Source organism: Actinia tenebrosa, unplaced genomic scaffold (assembly GCF_029948245.1).
Source record: "Actinia tenebrosa isolate PJP-AT-01 unplaced genomic scaffold, QUT_ActTen_1.0 PGA_scaffold0__85_contigs__length_37466705, whole genome shotgun sequence".
In the NCBI taxonomy this organism is placed as follows: domain Eukaryota; kingdom Metazoa; phylum Cnidaria; class Anthozoa; order Actiniaria; family Actiniidae; genus Actinia; species Actinia tenebrosa.
In genome coordinates this window covers 15,059,309-15,078,393 of record NW_028292569.1, presented here as the reverse complement: position 1 = coordinate 15,078,393, position 19,085 = coordinate 15,059,309, and the positions used below count along the sequence as shown (strand labels likewise).

The 19,085-nt window shown below is 35.6% G+C and overlaps 3 protein-coding genes across 3 annotated transcripts; 1 reads left to right on the top strand and 2 right to left on the bottom strand.

The window, feature by feature from the left end:
- Window positions 1-136: 136 nt before the first annotated feature.
- Window positions 137-6,671, top strand: LOC116295324 (centrosomal AT-AC splicing factor). The gene is made up of 14 exons (XM_031703108.2): window positions 137-282; window positions 390-553; window positions 1,190-1,288; window positions 1,979-2,045; window positions 2,125-2,178; window positions 2,616-2,701; window positions 3,340-3,384; window positions 4,288-4,361; window positions 4,861-4,971; window positions 5,261-5,313; window positions 5,593-5,635; window positions 5,763-5,844; window positions 5,917-5,967; window positions 6,580-6,671. The coding sequence occupies exons 1-14, from the start codon at window positions 145-147 to the stop codon at window positions 6,617-6,619; spliced, it is 1,107 nt and encodes a 368-aa protein (XP_031558968.1). The 5' UTR covers window positions 137-144; the 3' UTR covers window positions 6,620-6,671.
- A 147-nt stretch (window positions 6,672-6,818) lies between these two features.
- Window positions 6,819-10,267, bottom strand: LOC116295323 (upstream stimulatory factor 1). Its single transcript, XM_031703107.2, has 5 exons — window positions 9,559-10,267; window positions 9,373-9,460; window positions 8,533-8,588; window positions 8,032-8,126; window positions 6,819-7,675 (listed from the first exon to the last, which is right to left on the bottom strand). Exons 1-5 carry the CDS (start codon window positions 10,247-10,249, stop codon window positions 7,436-7,438), a joined length of 1,170 nt encoding a protein of 389 aa, XP_031558967.1. The 5' UTR covers window positions 10,250-10,267; the 3' UTR covers window positions 6,819-7,435.
- Window positions 10,268-11,082: 815 nt separating this feature from the next.
- Window positions 11,083-18,894, bottom strand: LOC116295330 (transcription initiation factor TFIID subunit 6). The gene is made up of 12 exons (XM_031703114.1): window positions 18,560-18,894; window positions 18,336-18,422; window positions 17,297-17,450; window positions 15,248-15,304; window positions 14,659-14,897; window positions 14,147-14,212; window positions 13,966-14,043; window positions 13,657-13,758; window positions 12,934-13,058; window positions 12,088-12,145; window positions 11,703-11,897; window positions 11,083-11,570 (listed from the first exon to the last, which is right to left on the bottom strand). Exons 1-12 carry the CDS (start codon window positions 18,719-18,721, stop codon window positions 11,169-11,171), a joined length of 1,725 nt encoding a protein of 574 aa, XP_031558974.1. The 5' UTR covers window positions 18,722-18,894; the 3' UTR covers window positions 11,083-11,168.
- Window positions 18,895-19,085: the final 191 nt, after the last annotated feature.

Sequence of the window (19,085 nt, the reverse complement as noted above, 5' to 3'; positions counted from 1 at the left end):
TATTTAATGTAGAAATAATCATTAATTCTCACAGCTTGGTCTTATTTTTTTCATTATAGTTTAATAGACACCACAGGTATCCCAATCTTCAAATTAAAATATCTGTTTGCGCAAAGCATTATGGATAAATAATACAGATCCAAGATGGCAGACGAACAGAGTAGCAAAGACTTCGCATTTTGTGTCCTTTGTAGGAAGAATCACGACCAAGGAAGAAAGCATATATATTCTAAAAAGCACAAGAAAGCTTTAGAGAATGTGCTGTTAAAATTTGGAAAAAAAGTAAGCTCTTTTTCAAGAAAAATAAATAATCTTCTTTTGAGAAAATTGTAAACTTTCTTGTTTTTATTCTGTTTTATTTGAAAGGAATTGCTTTTTTTATTAATTAGGTGGACGAAGTTAGAAAATATCTTCATAACCCTTCTGTTCAAGACGGAGAGTTAGAGCCAGGAGCTAAGTTTTGGTGTCATTTTTGTGGTGAAGATGTAAATAAACATGTGACAGACAGACGGGTGTCAATCACCTATGGCGGAGTGTTTGAACACTTTGCGAGGTAAGATTTCGAAATCATTGGTGTTTATTAGTTGAAGGCTGGCACTGGAAATCTTAGGGATTTGGGGTGTAAAAAGCTTCATTCCTCAACAATACAGTAGGTTATATTCATACTTTCATATTGTGTAGTTCCAGAAATTTCTCCCCCCCAACAAGGATGAATTTTTTTAGACCCCCCTTCCCCTGGAAATTCAGATTTTCTTCCATACAAACTCTGTAATTTTGTTTTTCTCTGACCCCCCTACCCCATTGAAATTCCAAATTCCTCTGCGTGTGTGTGGGGTGGGGGAGGGAGGGGTATGCATTACCTAATCTGTCCTGACCTTTCATTGATCGATCGAAATAAAAATCATTTCATTAACACAATGGTTTCAGCATGCAATGAAAGGAAATCATATCACTTTGAAAAAAGGATGGGAGGAAAATGAAAATATCTTGCATAATGAAAAGCCAATAACACCAGCTCTTTCTGCATGTTGGCCATTTTGAAACCCACTTTTTAACATCCTGGATCTGCTCCTGCAGTCTAATTATGATAATTAATGGTTTTAACTAGAGTACAAGCCAATTAGTGAATACATGAATGGAAAATATATATGTATGTTATTCATGAAATTCCCTCTCATTCCTACTTTAGTAAAAACCATCATAAAAAGTTGCATAGTTTTTGGAGAGAACATGGTGCAGAAAAAGAGAAGAAAAGTGCTTTCTTGGTCACCAATGAGCAGTACATCAGGTTTGAACATAACCTCCATATGAATATTTTTAGACTTTCAAATTTCATCAGTAACCTGAAATAACCTATAGGCTGATCAACTTCAGGGCATGGCTAACTCACAGATCAAACCCTGGATCAACCTCTGGGCTGATCAACTTCAGGGCATGGCTAACTCACAGATCAAACCCTGGATCAACCTATGGGCTGATCAAAGTCAAAGCATGGCTAACTCACAAATTGAACCCTTAAACCACTGAGCTAATTAATCAAAGTCAGGGTATGGTTAACAGTCACAAATCAAACCCTGAAACGACCTCTGAGGTGATCAAAGTCAGGGCTCTGCAACTCACATATTGAACCCTGAAATAAACTATATGCTTATCAAAGTCAGGGCATGGCTAAATCACAGATCAAACAACCTGAGACAACCTCTGGGTCAATCAAAGTTAGGGCACAGCTAATTCATAGATTAAATTGGCATTTAGCATGTTAGATTCATATAATGCCTAGTCTAGGAATCAAACATGAGACGCAAAAATATGGCTCAGGTGAGAGGTGAGTCTACTACTGATGCACCACATCTAATTCCCTTTGTATAATATATTCAGAATGCTTTACTTGTTTCAGAGACCAAGAAAACTTCATTTACAGAGTATTCTATAGTTTCTAGTGTTCATAAGAGAAATATTAATCTCTTTTTGAATAAAGGTTCAAGGAAGGTGTTGATAAGGCTTTGAAAGAACATGAAGAAGTCATGGAGAAAAAAAGAGAAAAGGTTTGTGACACTATTTTATTTGTAATACATTTTTCTTAAAAGCACATAAATATTTTCATTGTATTAATTTCCTTCACAGGAGGCAGAAAAAATAAAACAGATAGAAGTAAAACAAAAACGAGAAAGCCAACAGGTCTGTGGTGATGTGACAAAGGGTGTTGAACTGTATCCATTACAATATGCTTAGGCATAGCACTGCATCTATGACTTTAACATCATATGATTGTTAATATCCTTAACCATGTTAAATAGATTTAGAAAATTTACCCTTCCCTCCCATCTGACCTAACCTAAAATGCCCTGCCCTAGCCTACTATGTTGTACCCTGACTTACTATAACCTACCTTTCCCTTCCCCTTCCCCTTCCCCTTCCCTACTCTATCCTGCCCTGGATTTGGATTTTCTCCTACACTTCAAGAGTCTTTATCTAGTAGGTTCTTCTTTTTTCTCTTTATCGGAAAGAGAGATATAATCACACCTTGTGGGGTGTTATACTGAATGGTGATTCTTCATACTATCAAAGTTAAATTTTTAGTATTTGTTTCTTTTCCTGAATATAACCAACCATAGCCACCAGAAATACGACCACAGCAACCTCTTGTTATCTACAAAACTGTACAGAATGAGTTTGGCATTCAGCAAAATCCCACTGGATGGTTGGTATACTGTATGAATGATTTATTTGTGTTCTGTATACACTGTTGAAAATTTCGTAGTGTGGAAATGCTGAGGAAAAACATATCATTAGTTCCATCCACAAACATCAACATATTTAGCTGCATTCTAACATCAACTTAAAAAAATCTCTAATTTTTTAATCCTGTAAAACATGTACTGCCGTAAAGACCATGTACTACTGTAAAAACACCTGCGGTTAGAAATAGAATACTTCATTTTCATAAATATTATTTGACTGCAGATGACATAATTCCTGATGCCTTTTTGTTCTTCATCAGTCAAGATCTCAAGAGGATGATAAAAAATCACAAATTAAAGCTGATATTTTTCATTTTTATGGAGACTGTCTGGGAAAATTGACACTTTTTTCCAATAAGAAAATGATTTAGTTTAACTAGAGTGAAAAATTCGTACCTTTGCTTTGATTCTCAGTGTTGTTTACAAGCTCCTTCTCTTGCATGTTCATTTTAAATAATATCCCAATTTCAATATTATATCATTTTATTTTTCTCAGTTTCATGCATGTTGATCTAATTTCCTTTGTACCTTTTATCTTAGTATTTATATAGAATCCTAAAAATATTGCTTGACATCATGTATTTTGAATTCTGAATAGGCATGAAGGCTTTAGAGTCTGGGGAGGAGGCATATTCAAGTACAGGTAAAGTACTCAAGACCCTCCCTCCTTTATGATATACAATTTATTTTAAATTTATTAGTAAATTGAGGCAATGCAATCTTTCTATAAGTATATTTTTTCCTCTTCTTCTACTTTAACTCCTATCTGCTACTACCAGACGTTGAAAAGTTGGACTAAAGTCAAACGTTGAATTTCACATATGCCGAACCTAATGACATCAAAGAAGCACAGAAAAAAAAACCGGATTGTCAAATTGGGAATTGTTGGGAATTTCCTTGAATTCCCAATTAGAACACCAATGTTGGGATTTATCGTTGGGAATTTCCTTCTAATACCCAATAGAAAAACAAAATTCCCAACAAACTAACATTGGGAATCAGTGCCACGTTCCGAATTTTGTTCTCTCTGGGAATTGGATGGGAATTTGTTGGGAATTCAAGAAAATTCCCAAGAAATTCCCAATTTGGGAATCCGGTTTTTTTTCTCCTGTGAAGACTGCCTCATTATCCATTGTTTCATTAAGGTTTGGCTCATGTTAAAATTGACGTTTGACCTGAGCCTTACGGCCTCAGCCAACCATATCCAAATCTTTTTTAAGAGCATGTCTGTAGAATTCATCGGCCAATTCAGTGTCCATATAAATGAGATTATTAAAAAGGGACGCAAGTGTTTTGCACTTCTATATGTTGCTTATTGTACCCCTGTGGCTGTTATTAGACTCTTGGTTCTCAATAGCAGCAATGGTGCACCTGCTAATAAGAGCTGTCAAGATATTGGCCAAAAGGAACACTAGTTTTATTTGTCAACTTGTTCTTTTGTTTGTTTCTGTTTCTTTGTATTTATCTAATTGAGTTATAGATCTTTTTAGAGCGGCAACCTCCCTCCTCAATGGACCAGCACTTATTGTTTATTATGTTATTGCAGACAAGGGTCTGATCAGTGGTATCCATGGGAAATGGACAAGGAAGAGGGAGTACCTGGAAACACTAGTAATGCAGGTGGGTGACATACTTAATACACCCACATACACATTAAAATGTTGTCAAAATATGCTTAAAATATTACCCTTTGGGAATTAATGACACTTACTATTCAAGAAGATATTAATCCTTTTGCCAAGTTGTTTTGACTAGGACATACTTCCCTACTGTTTTCTGAAAGGCTATTTCTTTTCTAAATATATCCATTGTTACATCAAAAAAAGTAATTCTGAAAGGGCAAAAACAAAAAAAATTAGTAGATTTAGTGCAGTTTGTTATGCCACCATATTTTCTTACAAAAACGCATAGCTTAAGATAGTGTGTGAGAGATATAAGTTACATACATACATAATCTTTATTTAAACACGGATGTCTTATCATACAAAATGCTCTTCCTAAGAGCCGTGTTAAAACTTACAACAGAATAATAAATATAAATTGTATAACTAGAAATAAAAATAAAATTATATAAATGTATGTATATAACTTATATTATTTATCTTTTTTTTACTGCCAGGTGTAGGATTATCATCCCCAAGAGGAATCCAAACTGCTAAAGCATTTGGTAGTAATTTAACATGTATAGATATAAAAGGCCTTGGACAAGGAGAAGGCAATATATATTCTGGTAAGCACATTAAGGCAGCCCCCCCCCCCCCCCAAAATATTTTCAACCATTCCTCGTTAGCTTCTCTTGGTAGATCAACCAACATGGCAGTTGTTTCATTGTTATTCGTATCTCAAGGGATTTTTAGTTGCATGGTTGCACACACTGTATTAAATGCTCTGGGGCTTTTTCGTGCTACCATTTTGTTAGACTGACTAAGATTATTCAGGTCTAGCCCTGCACTGCTAAGCAGGCTGTTACTTCGTGTCTGACAGCAGTCCTTCCAGTGAATTATAATTTTTTTTATAAGGTGCAACCCCACCATGGTTAAGGGATGATGATGATGACAATGATGACAAAAAGGTACGTAATAATCTTCCAATGCATTATTAGGATTGAGGTTTCTTTCCAAACATTCACCAATCATGTGATGGCAGCCATGACGGGAGGCACAGCAATAGTCTTTTCCCACTGGGAGACTGAATTCTTTCTCATGTAAATCACATGAGACCAGATTCCATTGTACCTGCTTCCTGTCATGGCTGCCATCACATGATGGTGCAAAGCCTTTATTTACCTCAACTCATTTCAAATGAAAATGTTTTGCAAGTATTCAAATATTTTTTTAAATTTAAAATTAAGGAAACATGCATTGGCCCTTCCTTAGAAGACTTTCAGAAACACGGTAAGTGTTGTGTATTGTTTCCAACCCTCTTAAACTCACAAAGTACAAAAAAATTAGCATGACACTGAAGGTTCTGGTGGATATAAGTTTCAAGTAGATCAGATTATTTGGTTGTTTTTTTAAACAGTTCAACGAAAGAAAAAATCAGCTCAAAATCCAAACAGAGTTGGAGCAAACTTTGAAAGAGAAAAACAGACAGATGAAGAATGGTTAGTATAAAATTTGTTGTTTTAGAGATATTTTTGGCTGAATTATTGAATCATGAATGCTTCTTGATTCAGGTTACCATCTTTTGGAAGAGTATGGAACCAAGGACCACGATGGCAATCAAGGTATCTTTTTGTGCCACTTGCTGCACTGTGAACACTTGCAAGTTTTTTATTCCCTTTTGACGAGTTTTAATTTAAAGTGCTCTTTACCAGTGTTTACCATTATTTTATCAGCGATTCACTTAGATGTTCGATATCATTTCATTAATGTACAAACTCCTATCGAAACATTAAAGTGAAGCACCATTATCAAATTGGTTAGCAGTAAAGAGCATGATTAAAAGTTGTCAAAAAGAAATCTGACAAAAGCTTGTGGAAGTGTTCATGGTATGGTGCGTAGCACATTAAGTTGATCAAATGTTATTTTTTTTCAATTTGACACTCCAACCCCAGGGTGACCACACCCAAGTAGAGGGTCAAGATTTTCCAAAATACATTACAATACCCTTTCATTATCTCTTCCCCATTCTAAGGTTGAGTAAAGAGAATGGTTAATGTTGGATTTGCAGTGCATTTTGGAACTTTTTAGGGGACGAAATAGATGCCATTTTGGAAATATGTCTCCCGCAACAGTCTCACGTTGCATTGCAATAACAGTTCAACCAAGTCCCTTACTCAACCTTGGCATAGTTAATGTCAATCATATAGCTTATCAAATTCTTTTGCATTTTCCAGACATGAATTTAGGAATGAACACAGAAAGAAGAAGAACTGATGCTGTAAAATATTATTACCAGAAAGAAATAAAGAAATTTTGTTGTAAACAACCTGTTTTACATAATGTGGATTTTGCTTTTCTACCTTCATCATCATCTTCCCCCAAAACAAGTCAAGAGATACATTTTTTCATACCAAAACATTTTCCCAAGGGAGCAAATTAATGGTATAGAAAATAATAATAAAAGGAGGCATAGTTAAGAAAATGTTATGTTTAATATTTATCAATTTATCTTCTGATCACCTCACTTATCTAATAAAGAAAACAAGGGTCTTAAATCCTTAGTCATCTAAATATAAACTAATCTTGGACAAACTTAACATTTAAATTCAAAAGTTACTTTTTTTAAAAGCATATTTTTGTCTTCAGACAAAATCTCTGAAAGAAAAAAATGAGAAAATACATCTGACTGTTTACTATAGCATTTTTAACTGTTTTCAGTCCATTATAATATTGTTTTTAGAAAATAGCCAACTGACTTAAGTACAGTAAAATATTACCTGAATAGTTAGAGTACAAGTGCTGGCATTTTGAATGACGAAATTTGAGGTTGTGCATTGGAAAGGAGAGGCTTATTTATATTTTCTGCTCAAAGTTTATATATATACAATAAAAATCTTCGAACTCTATAGATTACATATTCACACAAACTACTATTTTATTTAACTATGGCTAATGGTTTTACTTGTGCTGTTTTGAAGTTGGATACAAGTACGAAGTTTATGTTCAAAGGTAATTATCAATTGCCTTGGGATTTAATTAGTTATGCATCCCAAATGATCCAGAAACACCTTCATATGTGTGTACATCGTCTTAACCTGTTCCTTGGGATGGCTGGCCAACCGAAACAATGGTCCCAAGGTCTATCCCATGTTGCTGTAGTTGAGCTCGTAAGATTGCATTTTCTTGCCGAAGCTCCTCATTTTGTTGACGTAACAACTCAATATCTATTGCTGTCTGCTCATTATCCTTGAGGCTTTCACCCATTCTTGTGTTGGCTGTTTTTAGTTCATTTATGTAATCTACTGTCTTTGCTAGTATTCCTCCTTTACTCTGGGTCAAACAAAAAGAAAACTATGTTTGAAAAAAAATACTAAACTATTATTTTTTGACAAAAAAATGTTGATAGACTTTCCCATAACTTTATGCTCAATATTAAAAGTGTTCTTTGAAAAAATTAGATTATATAAATAATTATTTTTTAATTTATTAGTTAATAGGTAGATACCTACACCATCAAATCCAGAAGGCAATGTAAAAATAATATATTTGTGTGTTGTTTGAACTGTACAATATATTTCCCTCTGCAATCATTTGTATAGTGCATATACAAAACAATAGATAAAAAATATCAATAATGGAAAAGATTTCATTGAATGTGCACTAGGAGTCGGTGCATAAAAACCAACCTGTCCAGCTTTAGTTTGATCACAGGCACAATCTGGAACGACTTTGGCTAGCTTGGTAATCCATCCATTGATTTTATCTCTTCTACGACGTTCAACTAGAATGTAAAAAACAACCCTGTAGCAACCATGTACAAAGACATTTCTTGATGTATAATGACAAACATGCTGTAATGAGACCATTGTTATCATACAAGATTACTTATGATTAAAAACATGATATTTAATTTGTCTACTAGCACCAATTTAAAGGAAGTCTTTGGTACAGTTTTTTGGGTATTTTGTATATCCTAATATTTGCACAAATTTAGCTAAATTACTAGATAATCATACTGTTTTGGAAATTCGGAAAAAATTGAAAGAATTTTGAACATTAGGTCACAACACACGAAAATCATTTCCTAGTATTAATCATTAAACATCAAAGATTCTAGTTAATAATTTTCGCAACCCAAGTTCAAAATTGTTGAGTATTTTAAAATAACATCTGCGTACAATACGTACCTTCATTGTGAGTTTCTCTTCTCTTGTCGTCTCTACCTCTAGTGCCTTCAACTTTACTGAAAAAAGAAAGTTCAAGCAATCGATGAACCTCCATTTTTGACTCTCACAAGAATACGAATGGTGATTTTATTTACGAGAGAATGAAGGGAGTCCATGTGCTTTGACTGTCACATGATTCAAGACACAACAGCAGATACCTCGTTGATCACATGGGAATAGTGTTTTAACATGTGATGGTAACAAAATAAAAACTCACACAATATTGACGGGAAACACAGGTCTCTGTAATCTGTAATAAACCTCTTAAGCTAATCTTAGATAATATTTTCGATATTACTGAACACTAGATCGCGAGGAAACTGCTAAGAATCAGCTTTCTTAGACATTCGCTCGAATAATGCAAAAACATCGATTTCGTTGAAATTATTTCTTCTTTTCGAAGCCGAAATTACGAGAAAATCACAGGACTAATGAATTTTCGTGCAAAACCTAATCGACAATTTGGCAGATGATTTGAATAAAATGTGTTTGCGAACGTACTGACGCACAGAATGTTTGTAAAGAAACCTTGGTATTCCATGACAAGAATTGCTGGATCGCCCTTATCTTTTTCGTTTGTAAAATTAGGATACTTCCTTTTTCAAACCTCGACAATGAATTTAAGAAATTGTACTAACAACTTTGAAGTTATTGTTTAAGATGATATATTCGCGTAAATATTCGTTTAACAATGAATAAAATATGGCGTTCTAACCAAAACACGCTAATTCAACACGGATTCATTTATTTCAATATGAGTTGTGGTGTACGAGTAATAAAACCAGAATAATAATATCTTACCTTCCCATTTGATGTGTTCTTGGGGCTATGGTTCTTTGAGTGCTACTCTGCATGACTTCTTGAGGGGACATCATCACGTAAAATCCTCCTTTCAACGAGAGAGGGAAAAAAATATGTTGAACAACTTAGGTTGCATTCTCGTCGACTCCTAACCCTTCAAAAATGACAAACGAAGAAGATTCCTACCTGCAGCAGTCCCTACAGTTGTGATAGTCTGTGCCTCAGCCATTGTTATTGTTCCAGGTAGTTGAGAGGGAGAGGATGGTTGTTGTAGTGAGACAGGGATGCTACGAACGGCATAAGTGTTGTTTGATTCGAGAGAATCCCCAGCTCCCGTTTGCACAACGTTTCCACCTCCAGCTCCATCGGGCTGAGTGTGAAAGTAGGTGAATCTGTTGGCGTCTGGAGTAGCATCGGTGTCGGATTGATGCGTCGGAGAAGAGCCATTGCTGTATGGACTTTGGATCACCGTTTGCACTTGAGGTTGGGAGACAAAGTTCGTTGGCGTACCAGACCCATCGACTCGTTCTCCAACGACTTCAGCAGACTGCACATGAACAACTCGAATCTGCTGGCTTCCTCCATCGAACCCTGTCCCTTGAACCTGGCCATTATTGTCTGCCCTGTACTGAAACTGGATGGCGTTTGGGTCAGCAACGAAGGGCGAATTACTCCTATGGCCTACAAGACCGTGTTCGTCGCCGACAGTCGAGACTGTGACTGTGACTGTTTCGGGTTCTGGGGAAACTTGCGTTGGATCAGAGCCCTTGGCCTCGTGTAGAGACGTCTTCTCTGTATCTAGGGAGCCATCGAGCATGTCCAGAGTCGGAGAATTCGAATGCGAAGCGCTGGTCATGGGGTCAAATAAACTGGTCATGTGAACAGTAGAGAAGAACGACGAAACTGACCACGAGGACAAGAACACATCACATGATAAGTACGTCACTCGTTCACCCCACCCTTCACTGTTACCAACAGCAACTGTCAATCAAACTCGCTGCTCTTGCTCCTGCACACGTGATTGGACACGTGATAGCAGATGTTTTCCATGTGACTCGCTAAATAAAGACACGTGATATGTTTTTATGTCAACGCGGAACAAAAAGATAGTCTCGCTTCATTGGCTGGATTTGACCCGCGGTTAAAATCAATAAAAAAAATTTCAAACTAGTATTTTCTTTCGAGTTCTTTTGTTTGTCATCAATGCTACAGCTGGAAAACTTAATATTAGGCCTTTATAAATTCTTACTACAATACTGTTGTATTTTTATTTATTTTAAGCATGCTATTCTATTTCTGCCAAAGAAAATTCACAAAAAATGGAAATAACTTTCTTTACTTTTTTTTCTATACCAGAGATTTAGTGTTAATCTTTTTATGTAGATCAAAGTCCAATTTTAGTCAACAGGAGATGGAAAAGTTCAAAATCATAATTTAAGACAATACAATAGCTCCATTCATCCATTCAACCACGACCCCTTTTCAGACTGCATGATCATTCCCTTAGGCAATGTTTTTTGTTCATTGTTTCAAAGTTCAAAGAAAGATTGTCAGATAAAGAGATATAAAGATAGGCAAAAACAAAGGGCAGTTCTAAGGTGTGGCAACACCCAGAGATGAAGATGATGGGAATGGTTGTAAAAATTTACACCAAATTTCATTCATTTGTTTTTCCCTCTTTCCCTCATACATTAAGTAAAGCAATCAAAATAAAATTAAGTATCAGGTTTACTAATTTATACATTATACATTATATCTGCTAAAATTGTACATGTTATTAAAATAAGACTGAAAATTCAAATCTTTTTTGGTACAGTAGGTGACTGTACACCACTAATGGTTGGTGTACCAATAACACCAGCAACCACTGATGATGGAACAGTGAACGTCTTCATGGCTGGACTTGTAGGAGTAGTTGGCAATGCACCAGATGAGACTATCAATAATGGAGTCTTAGGACCCTGTACAGGTGTCGTAGGGGTAGTAGGAGTGGTTATATTGGTTGCTTTAGGAAAGTTAACAGATGTTTTTAGTGTTAATACATTAGGTTTCAGTGCACTTATTCCTGCACTTAGTCCTTGACGCAGCTGAGCAACTTTAGTGCATAATAACCGACCCATGTTACCGTAATCAGATTCATACTTTTCTGGAATGTCAGGTGGATGATGCATGCGAATAAGTACTCCTGGACAATGTTTCTAAAAGACAAAGGCAAAAAACACTTAGATATTCCAGATTAGAGAAGAGAAGAGAAGAGAAGTGAAGAGAAGAGAAGAGAAGAAAAGAAAAAAGGAAAGGAAAAAAAACCAGTCTGTTGGATTACTACTAACCAACAAGAGATTTTTTATGTTTTCAGCAGCATTTTTCTCCACAGCATCCCCTTCTTGTAAGGCTTTTACTATCAAAGTACTCTCAATTTTAAGTCGAGGTACAACAAGGACCTTGGTTACTTCTTGGCCAAGTTCTGCTAGTCCTGTAATAGCACCATAGTGAGTAGCAAGTGGTGCTTTCTCTTGTTGTAGAGCCTAAAAAACAATCATTCATTTAACACCCAAGTGATTATTTTGCTCAAGAAATATGGATCGTTGTCTATATTTGACAAAACTTTGAGGCCAATAATATTATAGAGGGAAATTTTTTGTGATGCAAAAATTTGTCTAAAAATTAATAAGCCAATGTAGCAGTATTATTGAGATTACCAAGAAGAATAAGTACCTTGCAATATGTTTTTGTTACTCTTGTCTGAACGCTGTTTGTAGTAGAATTAAATGTCCTGCAAATTTATAAGTACATTTTCTATTAACCATTATGAAATAACTGTTATGAATGTCGCGTTCTGATTGGTTTGGAGTGCATGCTTTATGAGGGCACATTGCTCTCACACGCATTTTCAGTTGCGTCATTCCTATCTATTATTGTAATTTGTATTTTATAAAAGAAATAAAAAATTACTTGCTGTGCTGTGTGCAGTCATAAAACACTTGGGGATTGGCAGAAGACTCGAGAAGTGTCCAGAAGCAGTACGCTACGAATCATGCTTCTCCTAACACTTCTCTCAAGTTCTGCCAACCCCTACGTGCTTTATGACAGCACACAGCATGCGCACGTGTTTTCTATTTCTTCACATTAAGATGGCTAGTACCGTTGAATGTTGTACAGCTGTAGCATTAAATGAAATTGTTAGGAAGGAAGAATGGCAAATATTATTATTGTGTCTGCAAGTTGCTTGCACACATACTCAAGTCATACAAAACTAGTGCAAAGATAGAGAGGCGCTAAGCATCTTTTTCTCAGCTCCAGTAACAATGTTGGCAATCAATGGTGGTCAAATCAACCCCATTTTCAATACACTTAATATTCTGTATATACTTATTTCAAAAACGGCAAAAACAAAAGATAGGCAATCATGATAAGCGATAGGCGAATGACCTATATTGCCTATCTCCTTTGCCGATGACAACATTTATTGAAATAGGTTCAAGTACATACCTTTGTAAAAGGATATATAACGAATAATAATGTGTTTGTAATATAATCTTAAAATCATTATTATATTCTTACCTGCAAATCTGTGCGATGAGTCTTGCTCCAAAATCCCTCAAGGCCCAGTGGTTATCTACTTCAGGTTTTGGGCAGAGTTTTTTACTCACAACACAAGTTACAACAGCTGGTATTAATTCATGTAGCTACAAACATCAATAGGCAAGACAATGTTAGTATTGCAGCTCAATCTTCTCACACATACCCCAGGGTTCCACATTAGGACCCTAGCGGTTCCCCATTATTAATTATAAATGAGGTAGAATTGATTATTCATGCAAAAGGAAGTTATTGATGATATAGGTATAAGGGTATACTTCCAGACTACTCAGGCATGCCCCAGTGTTCCACATTAGGGCCCCAGTGATTTTCCATTATTATTAATGATAAATGAATTGAAGTGTTTGTCACGTGCAATGGAAGTTTATCAATGATATCGTTATGATGATATACAGATTTCCAGATTCCCTAGGCATACCCCAGGGTTCCAAATTAGGACCCCAGTCATTTCCCATTATTAATGATAATTGAATAATTGAATAATTGAAAGTTTGATTGTTCATGTATAATGGAAGTTTATCAATGACACAGGTATAATGATATACAGACTTACAGACTTGGCATGCCCCAGGGTTCCAAATTAGGACCTTAGAAGTTCCTCATCATTAATGACAAATGAACTGGAATTTAATAATAATTGTTTGTGTAAAATGGGAGCTAATTGATGATGCTATGAACACTTACATATTTTTCAAGGAAGAGAGTTGAGTTATCAAGCAGTGCTTTGACCATTCTCATCAGGTATATCAGTAGGACGAGATTGTTCTGTGCGACATTGACTCTAACCTGAACATCAACAGAGAAATAAAAACATAATCAATTATATAAACTATGGGATATATGTATGTCACAATACATCAAACTTAAAGAAAATAGATACCAATGGGCTTTCCTTCTAAATTGAAATGAAAGAAAGGGGAAATGTGTTACCCTGTTTTGTTTAATGTGGTAGAGTGTGAGGGAAAGGAGTTCCAGAAATAACGTTTCTCTTACCCCTTCAGAAATAAATGTACAAAACCTTGGTAACATTTGGTACAGTCCAGGATCAGTGGCCAAACTCTGTAAAGCTTCCTGGAAAATACGCACAAAATAATGATATGAATCCCTCACATGAAAGAGCCTGGAAAAGTTATTGATATTTATTGATGCATTGGTGTTTAACTTGATTACTTACTGTTCTCTTGGACTCACAAGACCCAACACAAGCTTCTGTTATTTCTCTATAATATAACTGCTGTTCCTGTTGAAACAAAAAATTAGTAGTCAAGGAATTTGTCGTAGGCCCACTTGATTCAAGGACTTTTTTTGTGCTTTTCTGCCCCCCCCCCCCCCCCTCCACAAAACCTGACAAGCTAAATTCCAATTTAATCTGTGAGTTAAGCTAGTCTCATGACTTTGATCAGCCCAGAGTTTGTTTGAGGGTCCAATAAAATTTGAAGGTTTTTATAGGCCATCACTCATTTGTTGTGAGTATGGGAAGTGTAGCAACATTAGGTTATTTGTATGCTAATATTTATCAGTACTAATCTATGACAGATTGATTTCAGTGGGTTACAGTATGTCAGCCCAAACTTTCAGAATGTTTCACGGTTTAATTATAGCTTATCTAATGTTTTTCTTTTTTTTCTGTTTCAATTATCATCTGCATGCAATTTCTAGTCATTTTTCATTTCCTATATTACTCACAACAGAAAGTTCATGTGTAACAATCCCCTTGAAGTTCTCCATTCCTTCTTCTGTGGCTGTAGACATGGTATTACCAGTTTTGACTGGACGCAGGCCTGTCTTGGGGTTTGGTTTTTTAGTGGGTGTTTTTGATGTGATATCACTAAGTTTACTGGTCTTTTTCTGGTTGGCATTCAGGGCTGGTGCTGGGAGAGCATCGCTGGATGGTTTGTTGTCATCTTTAGCTGGTTTTACTTGTGCTAGAATGAGAAAAAAAGAAAGAAATACATGAAGGAGGGAGGGAGTGGGAAAGGTTGGGAAAGAAGGAAGTTAGCAAGCAAGTAAGGAATGTGCAAGGAAAGGAGGCAAAAAAGGAAGGATATATTTTCTTATACTAGAATCAAATTCAATGATTTTTAGGTCCATTAATCAGGGTTACACAAAATATCAATACCTCCACCACAGAGGGAATATATATGTTAATCTATTTGTGACTCCCTTATGGAATGAATGAGGATATAAGGGGAAGGAGAAAGATATTCTGTATTTTTTCTTCAGCTAAAATGCAGATAAGGGAAAGGTGAGTATTTTGATCTTATGAAATGCATACCTGGTGGTGGGTTTTCTGGTATTGCTGGCTGCAAGCCTTCGATACTCAGCCAGTGAGCTGCAATAACGAGAGAGAGAGTTAGTGTACTGTAATAACAGATTACTTGTATAAGGATAAGGACTAAAACAGTAGGACCTTTCATAACCTGCAGTAAAATGAACCTGTTGAATTATTCATGTAAGAGTAGGGGATTGTCTCTTGCTTCAAATATGCAGCCTATTCAAAAATACAGTACTATTGTAAGCTGCATGGCTGCTAATTAGTAGCACCTTAATATGCAGCCTGTAATCTCCTCGTCTGGTCATAAAAATATAAAGTGCAATAAGACCATGTATAGATGTGCTATATAAGAACCTCCCATCATTGTAAATAAAGATAATACAGTGTTATACAGTTGGTAATTTATTCAAAATAACTTTAGGCTAACAGTTGGTAGTGCTATTTGTTATGGATCAATTGACCTCTTTACCTTGGGCGTAACGTTTACCCATTTCACACCACATTTCATTCCCTAGACTATTATTTCTTTACTTAATGATTGCACATCAGAAAACACATGATTTTACCTAATGCCAGTGAAGCACTGCCAGTAAGGTAATAAATATTCTTCAGAAACTTGCAATCTATCGTTGTGATAATTTAGTGCTATCCTGGTTCAAGTCATATTTACAAGGCAGACAGCAGTGTGTTCAGATTCAAGGAATCCTGTCATCTACGAAACCAGTCCATTATGGGGTACCTCAGGGAAGCATACTTGGGCCGCTGCTGTTTATTGTATTTATAAATGACCTTCCCCTATACACTAGTTCCAATATCGATATGTTTGCAGACGACTCTACATCTCATTCCAGTGCAAAGACAGTTGAGGAACTCAATGACATTCTAACTGATGATATGTCTAATGTTCACACATGGTGCAATGAAAATAACATGGTTGTTAATCTTGACAAAACAAAGGCAATGTTGATATCAACTTATCAGAAAGCAGCAAGATTAAAGAGTGACCTTGAAGTTTACTACAATGGCGCTAAGTTGAAAACAACTAAAACTGAAAAACTGTTAGGAGTAATAATTGACAAACACCTCTTATGGAAGTGTCATATTGACAAAGTAGCCAAGACCTTAAGTAAAGGAATCTATCTGTTAAGAAGGATTAAGAAGTTCTTACCTTTAGACTGTAGATTGACTTATTATAAGTCTTTTCTACAGCCACATATTGATTATTGTTGCACTATTTGGGGTCATTCAAGTCATGCTAAACGTATCCTTAAGTTACAGAATATGGCATTAAGAATAATTTTTGATAAGCCTAAACTGACTTCGGCTGGTCCACTGTTTAACATATCAGGAATTCTTACTATTCATCAAAGAGTAACATTCAGACTGTGTACTTTAGTATACAAGGCCCTTCATAACATGGCCCCCCAGTATATTAGTAATATGTTTAAGCTGAAATCTTCAGTTTGTAATAGGATAACTAGAAGCATTGCAAATAATGATTTATGGCTACCTAAAGTTAAGTTATGCATCAGTAGAAATTGTCTGCCCTATAGTGGGGCAAAGGCTTATAATAATTTACCTACTGCTTTAAGAAATATTGAGCAATTTAAGAGTTTTAGAACGGAACTCTACAAATATATGTTAAATAAATCATAATTATAAATAGTATCTTTTCTCAATAGTTTAGTGTATATTTAAATTTTGTAGTTTAGATATTTATATTAGCTTCACATATTTTTGTATTTTTATATTTCTTGATGACCCAATGTAAGATTAGCTTTGCTAAATTGGTTTTTTATCATCGTTAAATAAAGTTTATTATTATTATTATTATTATTATAAATATATAATAATGATATACACCTACTTGCAAGAACGTTGTCATACGATATTAGAACATTAGTAATTTAGTGAGAAAGGAATACATTAAAAGACAAAAGAAAAAGTTCAGCTTTAGTGATCTTCTTTTGTTTTTTAATATAATTCCTATCCCACTAAATCACTGTTCTATTTTCGTATGACAACGTTCTTGCAAGTAAATGTACTTACCTTTTAAAGTAACATCAACAGGGATGCGTGGTAGCTGTGTCATTATGACATCACTCAGGTCAATTTCTGGATCATCGTAATAATAAACTTCACGTCCTCCACCACTGGTGAACCTAAATGGTATGAAATCTGCTGCATGGAACCCATATAATGGCTGGAAAACATGGAAAACAAATTATCTTTGAGTACACTGTATTATCGATACAATGATAAATTGGGAATGTGTAGTTCCAAAAATTATCCATTCCCCTCTCACAGAGGAAGACACCCCCCCTACCCCCTGGAAATTCCAATTTTCTTCCATACAAAATCTGTAATTTTTGTTCTTTCTCTGACCCCCTTACTCTTTGGAAATTCCAAATTCCTCTGTGGGGTGGGTATGGATGATTTCTGGAACTACACAATTGTATTCTAAGGACATTTGCAGGCAAATGAGGTGGCAATCAGATTGTTCTTAAACTTTGCATAAACACACCCCAACATATTCTTGTTCAAAAAAGGAAATAAAAAACGCAGTGGCTATTCTTACGGTAACTGTACGCTGACTTGCAATTTCTATTCATATTAAATATTTTGATATTGTTTCAAATGACAAAAATCCGAAAGCCTCAAACGAATTCACTTTGTGGCTGAGTGGCTAAGTTTAGGGTTAGAGTTGGGATAGGTATTGTAATTTGGTGCTAAGGATACCAGGTTCAAATCTTGCCTGCCATTGAATTTGTTTTTCTAAGTGAGGAGAACCAAAGTCCCACACTATTTAAATGTATGTATGAATAGAAATTGCAAGTCATTTACGGTTACCATACGAATAGTCACTGCTAATAAAAAATAGGGGTCAATGAATTCATTATTTTTCTGCTAAATACTAAGCAAACATGGTATTCATTGAAAAAAAGATGCACACTATAGCGTAACCTAAGATATTGGAGAAACACTGTGAAAAATTTGAAGCCATCAAACATGAATTTTCCATCACCCTGATGGTATGGTCACACAGACAATCTAATAAACTTTGTTCATAGTTTAAACTTTCATTTACCTCCACATTTTGCACACTCAATGCATTATCAATATCCTTAGTAGCCAGCTGCCCCCTCTTTGAATGCTGCATAAACTTAGCTGCTTCCTACACACAAAAACAAAAACACTTACGATACCAGTATATAAAACTGACTTCCACTGGAATTACTAGTATGTTTAAGCTACAAGAACTACAAGTTAATTCCTTGGATTTTTAGAGTTGTTTGCTCTTCTTTAAGTTACCTGAGCAAGCTGTTTGAGTCTATAAGTCCCTTCGTCCACAATAAGTGCAATAGCTTCGTGGTTCAGGTTAGCTATGCCCACAGATTCAGCTATCACTTTAATACTCTCAGGAGTAAGTTGACTGTCCACTGGTTCTTCTTCCACTTCCATTGGTTCAGCCATCGTAGTTCCTCAAATAATCTATCCTCTCAAACAACTAATAAACAGGGTATAGGAAGTACTTGAGGTACTAGTTGGTCGAAAGGGTGAGGGAACTTTCCTAGAGAATGATAAAAAAATTATTATATGTTGTGTTCATAATTGTTGTATTGAACAAAGCCGCCATCTTGGATCAAGGCCACGCTACCCAGCTGTTAGGGTCCAGGACATCACGTTCGTTATAATCTTGCACACGCGCGCATCAGTTTGACTTAATCATTTCTCTCGCTCTATCTGGTTCTCTAAATTCCAGGGCCCTGTTGTATGAAGGGTGAATAGCGCTATCTGAGAGATAACATTTATCCGTCTGATAACGCTATACACCCTT